Source organism: Salvia splendens, chromosome 3, assembly GCF_004379255.2.
Source record: "Salvia splendens isolate huo1 chromosome 3, SspV2, whole genome shotgun sequence".
Taxonomy (NCBI): Eukaryota; Viridiplantae; Streptophyta; class Magnoliopsida; order Lamiales; family Lamiaceae; genus Salvia; species Salvia splendens.
This window is the reverse complement of record NC_056034.1, coordinates 38,674,660-38,682,525: the sequence shown is the minus strand read 5'-3', so window position 1 is coordinate 38,682,525 and position 7,866 is coordinate 38,674,660. Positions and strand designations below refer to the sequence as shown.

Below are 7,866 nucleotides of genomic sequence, written 5' to 3'. Positions count from 1 at the left end.
TAAATAATACAAAATCCAATCTCGTGGAAAATAAATTGTGAAATACAAATGATCGTGAATCAGACTAATTCAATTAAATATTTTCCTTCTTGACTTTCACCAAGACTTTCCTTAGTTCAAATTTTAAATAAATATTCTACAGAGATTTTCCTCTCCTATGTGATCTGCAAATAAAATTTCAAAGAAATAAAATTAGTCAATCCTAATTAATTTTTGTGAAATTAATTAACCATTATCCACCTCTCTCCCACGTTAAAAAAAACCTGTATCCCACTCTCGTGAATCTCTTCCAAATCGTGAATCTCTTCCAAATCTAAACCATCAATCAGCCGCCTCATCTCTATAATACTCCTTTCGCAAATCAAACTCAATCAAAAATTTTGAACAGAGGAGAGGCAGAAAGTTGGATCGACTGCTCCCAAGCCACACACTCTTTTCAATCCATTGCTAGTCTCCATTACTAATCTGATCAGAGGTAATTTCAGAGAAATCTATCATCCCCTTCCAAAATAAATTCTCTTTTGACACATGAAACTCTTTCTGGCAGAAACCGAGAGAAGGGAGGATAGAAGCCACAACCTCTTTTGTTTGCAGCTACTCGTCCCAAATTGTTGAAGGTATACACCTCCTTCCACCCAAATCCGATTTCATACTGCTGCATCCCTACATCCCACACTACTGTCTATTAATCTGAAATAAATCTCTAATCGGAATAACCGAAGCAACCGAATTAAGAACTGGACTTAAATAAATCAAGATCGCACCTCTAATGGGGGAAAATGGGGCTAATCGAGGTTGATCGAGGTCGCCAGAGAGCCGACGAAGGGAGCAGCGGCGGTGACCGGTCGATTGTTGCGGGGCGACAGAACTCTAATTTCTTTTCAATTCGTGTTGTGTTTTTGGGAAGGAAAACGACGGATCTGGAAAGGGAGTATTTGTTTCCATGGTTTTAAAACAATTAATATTAGTTGGGATCCTTTTTTTTTAAAGATGGAATGTGATGTTGTACGTGTGTTTTTTTTTAAATGGAGCATTTGACTTTTAAATTGTGTTACTCATTATCTGATGAATAAGTTAAAATGGAAGTGGACGGTGTACGTGTTTTAAAATGGGAGGATACATGTTTTCTTCTCCTTTTCTTTGGGTTAATGCTGTTTTTGAATTTGGCTTGGCAGTATCTTATTCTATTTATTTATTGGACTGTTCTAATGTTTATTTCTTGGGCCGATATGTATTTGAGTTGGGCTGCTTTGTTTTTCTCTCTTGTCGGACTGTTTTAAAATAATTGTGAGAGCTTGAACGGAGTTGATTAAATCCGAAATTGATCGAAGAGATCAAGTCCTAATTGGATGAATTTATAATCTTATCAATAAAAATAATTGAAGCCTTAGGATGCATGCATCTTAATTGTTATTTGAATTCTTGTGTTGATCTATGTGTTATTTAAATGTTAAAGGTGATTCCTTGCAAACAAGACGTGATATCAAGGGAAATAATATATTTGTGGATTAAGCACTCGAGGTGAGCTTTCTTTTAAATAAGGACAATGTCCTAAATATTTTATCGATGGGAATGAAACTATGTTTATCATGCCGTGATTTGATTTTAACGTGCCTATCTGATGTGGCCGCAAACCCTACTTGGATTAGTGTACACCTATGGTAGATCGTGTGCTAGCGTATGAGTTGGCTGGTCTAGTTACTTGGTTTGTGGCCACATTCCATGTCATGTATGTGCAGATATGGTTAACGTCTATGAGAAAATGACTGATCAGTCGACTTTTTACAATGGGAATGATTTTGAGTGCCTCGGGCCTTTCTAAAGCAAAACCCCGATGGTTACTTATGAATGTCATGATAAATATTATTTTGATAACTTGTTTTCGGCATAAGTCCACTGAGTATTTTTATAATACTCAGCCCTCCATGTGTTTTCCTTATGTGCAGGTTGAGCGGCGACGAGAATTTGGTGGTGTTGAGCAGTTAAAATTGAAGTATTATTTGGTTATCTTTGATTATGTGCAGGTTGAGCGGCGAGGATAATTTGGTGGTGTTGAGCAGTTAAAATTGAAGTATTATTTGGTTATCTTTGAACTACGAGTGTCGTTGTGTCTCCACACATGACGTCACTCTTTCTCTTGAACGCTTCCGCTGAGACATTATTTTTTTATTCATCATTTATTTAGCTTTGAACCTAATTATTTGGATATTTGAAAACTTGATATCTTTTGGATAAATGTCAAACCCTTGGTCATTTTTTTAAATATTAATTATTGGTCAAACTTTTTATAGAAACCCTAGTTTTCTTCGTCTGTTTACTGAGTTCTTTTAATCACGATCGCCCATATTTATTAACCATAAAGGGCGGTCGTGACATTGATATTGAAATTATAATCCCTAATTAATCATTTCAAAATCAAATTAATACATTATATATTGAAATTGAAGAAAGAATAATTGGAAACTGAAACTATTAGATAATTCGACTCCAAAAATGAGATACATGATCTCAATTACCTGATTTTCTAAATAAAAAAAAAAACATGACACATGAAACATGACACGTGAAACAAATCCATAGATGGTATTGCTTAGGATATACTCTTTATGTTCTTGGAATCCATCGCCTTCTCCATGTTTGATTCTATTTGGCTTAGTTAATGTAAGGAAATTTTAGTTTACAATCTATGTGGAGTATGGGCTATCTCTATTGGGCCCGACAATTATTTGTCACGGGCCCAATGTGGTTTAGTATTGCCCAAACCCAGCTGGCCAGTTCTCAACTCCCTTGTACGCCCGATGGCTGCCACGTCTTTGCTCCACGCGGATCACATCTATGAGCCGTCCGGTCTCTTTTGTGTTTGTTGTGTGATCCGTTAGTCTCATTCTTATTCACTCATTTTCAGACTCTCTCTCTGCGATCAAGGGTTTTCTCCTACTTCTCTCGAGAACTCTCTCCTTCTCTCTCCATCAAATCTCTTAATTTGTGAGTTTAGAACGACGACGTCTCTAGTAGAGGTAACATCTTGGGTTTCCTTGCGAAGTCCGATGCTTGATTGAACTTGAGTGTTCAATCTGCTAAGTCGGAGGAGATATTGACGGTTCCTTGTGAGATCATAGAGTTTCCAATGTTCTTGAGTGCCTTGTGAGTTTTTGAGCGGTGTTGTGCGTTTGTGCGTGTTGTAGCTGTTATGACATAATAGAGTTGAGACAAATAGAAATGTAAAGAGACACTGATTTACGTGGTTCACCAATGTTATGCCCACGGACAGGAAACAGAGAACAAATTGTACCCAGATTGTTTTCGGATTACAGAGTTGTGTGCCCTATTTCAATATAAATATAAATAGGCACACAGACGACAGGCTAGGCCATATATAACAATTAGGGCATAAAACAGAAACATAGCATAGCAGCAAACTATACAGATTCAAGGCATACTAACAGTAGCAATGACCGTGAGTAGTAGTTGGTGAATCCTAGGGTTTTCTGAGACAGGTACTTCGGTGTTGGTTCCACGTTGTTCGCCTTGTGACTTTCGGTTAAAGGAGGGGTTGCTTGGTCGGGTGGAGTTGTTGTATAAATCTGTAAAGATCTTCTTTCTTTGTGCTACTAACTCGTCTACTTAGTGTGCAAGTGATATAACTGGATAGCTTGGGCTTGTGTCGGTCAAGACTCAAGTATAGCTGGGGTTCCTTCTATCTTGCTTGTGTATTGGACTTAAAGCCGTGTAACGTGTCTGTTGTTTGGAGAGATTGTTTATCTCTCCGTAATAAACATAAAGAGGTCTCTGTAATTAGTGAATTCTTGACGTTTTGATCCCTACAATCTCACTTCCACATTACTTTGTGTATTCAAAATTAAATTTGATTAAATGTATAACTATTGACAACAAAATTAACAACAATGTCAAGTTGTTGTGCAGTTTCGGTTAAAGGAGGGGCTGCTTGGTTGGTGCACTTGTTGTGCAACCCGAGCCACCATACACTTTGCATATTCGCTTGTGGTTGTTTGTTCTTTCTTGTACAGATTGCTTTCTTTGTTCTACTAACTCCTCTACTTAGTTTGCAAGTGATACAATTGGATACCTTGGGTTTGTGTCGGTCAAGACTCAAGTGTAGCTAGGGTTCCTTATATCTTGCATGTGTATTGGATTTATAGCTGTATAACTGGTATGTTGTTAGGAGAGATTGTTCATCTCTCTGTAATAACCATAAAGAGGTCTCGATAATATAATTAGTGAATCATCAACATCTAATCCCTACAATCCCACTTCCAATTTACTTCCCTACAATCTCACTTCCAATTTACTTTACATGTAGTCAAAATTGAACTTGGTTAAACGTCTATTGACAACAAAAGTAACAACCCTCCTCAAGTTTATGATCATTTCACTACAAGATTCATATAATGGATGAATGAGCTTTGTCGTCAAATCAAGATCAGGTATATCTGGAATGTGTTAATTTTACATTAGAAGATAGCGAGTGATAAGCTTCAGTGAACTATTGCATAGAATAACCAAACAAAGAGTAGTGTTCCTGCAAATTGGATTATATAAAGAAAAACTCGTCTAATTTCTAATCATATACTATATAGAAATCCTTTAATTATTACATGAACCCATAGTTGGAGGAAACCAGATTAAGGAATTTCTCATTTGTGCTTACCACCCCAAATCAACTACTCCTGAATGATGAATCATTATTGGCCAACTCTACACCAAACTATCAGATTAAGTATAATCTTAAATTTCAATACTTCTTCTTTAGAAGCGGTCTTTGCCAATAAGCTCAGATTGTACACATACATCACTACTTTTTCACAAAAAAAAACCCCCAAAAAATAAAAAATAAATTCTCTCTTTTTTTGCATATATGTTCAAGAACTACATTCAAAACCCAAGGCAACAAAACTCACAGCTGATCAAGAACCCTAATTACTCAAAAAACCATAAAATTGAGCTCCAAAAAAAAAACAATATAATTTCCTTTCAACCAGCAGAATCCCTCTGTGGTTTATCAAATAACAAATTATTATCGTCATTCATTTCATTTTCTCCAGTATTAGCAGCCCGATTCTGATTAGCCCTATTCACTTCAATCTCTCTATACCTCTCCAAATACCTCTTGAGAGGCGGCGCGTAGTCGTCGAAGCCCAGGGCCGTCATTGCCCAGCAGACGTCGTCCCCGTTGACCGTCTTGCGGCGCTCCTTGCGGCACTTCTCGGATGCCTCGCCGGTGACGAATCCGATAAACTCAGAGACGCATTCCTGCATCGTCTCCTTGGCCTCCTTGGAGATCTTGGCATTGGGCGGCAGGATCTGCTTCATGATCCTCCCCACGTTCGCGATCGGCAGCAGCCTCTCCTGCTCGCTCGTCGACGAGCTGCTCTCCGCCATGCTTATCGAGAACACGGCCTTTGAAGACTCGAATGCGTTGTCGTCGTTGTTGTTGTTGTTGTTTGAGGCAGACATCTTGAGGGAGAATATTTTTTTTTAAAGAAACTGTGTTTAGTGTCTTTAATCTCTTGGTCAAACTATAGATATAGTGTGTGTTGTGTGTTTGTATATATATATGTGTGTAGATTGTAGATATTCTATGTCATATTTCATGTGTCCTTCCTTGATGGTAACTTATGGCGTGTGACGATACTTGGCCAGCGACATAAAATATTAAACTACAAAATTCATCCATTATAACCCCAATTTCCGTATTAACCCTATAACCAAATCTGGACCACACATTTTTAAAATCACGCGGTTGATATTCAAACTTAGATTTACTTCATAAAAAAAAGCGCGGGGGTAAATATGTCATTTCGCTCATGATAAAATTTACGTATCCAAATTTCGCTCATTTAATTTCTGAATTTCGCTCATTTTATCATTTTATCAGTCAGTCAAAAGTATCATTTTATCAACTCAGAGTATCATTCTATCCGGGAAAACTATCATTCTATGCAATAAACCTAACATATATCATTTTATCATTTTATCAGTCAGTCAAAAGTATCATTTTATCAACTAAGAGTATCATTCTATCCGTCAAAACTATTATTTTATCAGTTTTATGTCATTTTATCACGTTAAAGTATCATTTTATCTTCTTATATGCAATTTCTTCAGCTAAACTATCATTTTTATAAGGTTACTGTCATTTTATCCGCTTAGATTATCATTTTATCAGGTAAAAATATCATTTTATTAAACAAAAATGTTATTTTATACACCAAAAATACCTATCATTCTATCGGCTGAAAGTATCATTCTACCCGACAAAACTATCATTCTATCGGCTGAAAGTATCATTCTATCCGGCAAAACTATCATTTTATCTGTTTTATGTCATTTTGTCACGTTAAAGTATCATTTTATCAGCTTATATGCAATTTCTTCAGCTAAACTATCATTTTTATACGGTTATTATCATTTTATCCGCTTAGATTATCATTTCATCAGGTAAAAGTATCATTTTATTAAACAAAAATGTCATTTTATACACCAAAAATACCTATCATTCTATCGGCTGAAAGTATCATTCTACCCGGCAAAACTATCATTCTATCGGCTGAAAGTATCATTCTATCCGGCAAAACTATCATTTTATGCAATAAACCTAACATTTATAAGCTAAAAGTAACATTTTATCAACTCAGAGTATCATTATATCCGAAAAACTATCATTTTTATAAGGTTTCTGTAATTTTATCCGCTTAGATTATCATTTTATCAGGTAAAAGTATCATTTTATTAAACAAAAATGTCATTGTATACACCAAAAATACCTATCATTCTATCGGCTGAAAGTATGATTCTACCCGGCAAAACTATCATTCTATCGGCTGAAAGTATCATTCTATCCGGCAAAACTATCATTTTATGCAGTAAACCTAACATTTATAAGCTAAAAGTATCATTTTATCAACTCAGAGTATCATTCTATCCGGCAAAACTATCATTATAAGCAATAAACCTATCATTTTATCAGTCGGTCAAAAGTATCATTTTATCAACTCAGAGTATCATTCTATCCGGCAAAACTATCATTCTATGCAATAAACCTATCATTTTATCAGTCGGTCAAAAGTATCATTTTATCAACTCAGAGTATCATTCTATCCGGCAAAACTATCATTCTATGCAATAAACCTATCATTTTATCATTTTAGTAGTCAGTCAAAAGTATCATTTTATCAACTCAGAGTATCATTCTATCTGGCAAAACTATCATTCTATGCAATAAACCTATCATTTTATCAGTCAGTTAAAAGTATCATTTTATCAAGTCAGAGTATCATTCTATCCGGCAAAACTATCATTCTATGCAATATACCTATCATTTTATCATTTTACGTGATATATGGCGAAATTCAGAAATTAAATGAGGGAAATGACAGTTTTACCCCCGCACTTTTTTTTATGAAGTAAATCTAAGTTTGAATCTCAACCGCATGATTAGAAATATGTGTGGTCCAGATTTGGTTATAGGGTTATTACGATATTTAGGGGTTATCATCTGATCACGACTCTATATATATATATATTGATGCGACATTTTGCTAAACTTAAGAGCCATAAATTGTGGCACTTTTGGCTGCAAATGGGAGCTGACAGGTAATAATATCTATCTTAGTGTTAAAGTATGTTTAGTGCTTGCTAACTATTTCGCCAGGTAAGAATCCATCCTCCCAAAGAATATGTTTGACTTTATAGCCTTGGTACGATTTTATACTTTTATTTGAAGTTATAGAGAAAACACAAATCAAAACTTTGATTTTTATAAAAATTGTAAAATTAAAAATATTAATGATATTTTTTTATGTATTAGAATCAAACTAAATGAATAAAACGGACAAACAACGCAGA

At 35.4% G+C, this 7,866-nt stretch overlaps 1 protein-coding gene and 1 long non-coding RNA gene across 2 annotated transcripts; one reads left to right on the top strand and one right to left on the bottom strand.

Annotated features, from left to right (window-relative positions):
- On the top strand, window positions 1–2,243 carry LOC121793936. The gene is made up of 3 exons (XR_006049198.1): window positions 1–617; window positions 1,457–1,521; window positions 1,947–2,243. It is a non-coding gene; the product is annotated as an uncharacterized LOC121793936 (long non-coding RNA).
- Window positions 2,244–4,992: 2,749 nt separating this feature from the next.
- On the bottom strand, window positions 4,993–5,509 carry LOC121796986 (nuclear transcription factor Y subunit B-5-like). Its single transcript, XM_042195735.1, has one exon. It carries the CDS (start codon window positions 5,473–5,475, stop codon window positions 4,993–4,995), a length of 483 nt encoding a protein of 160 aa, XP_042051669.1. The 5' UTR covers window positions 5,476–5,509.
- Between the last annotated feature and the right edge of the window lie 2,357 nt (window positions 5,510–7,866).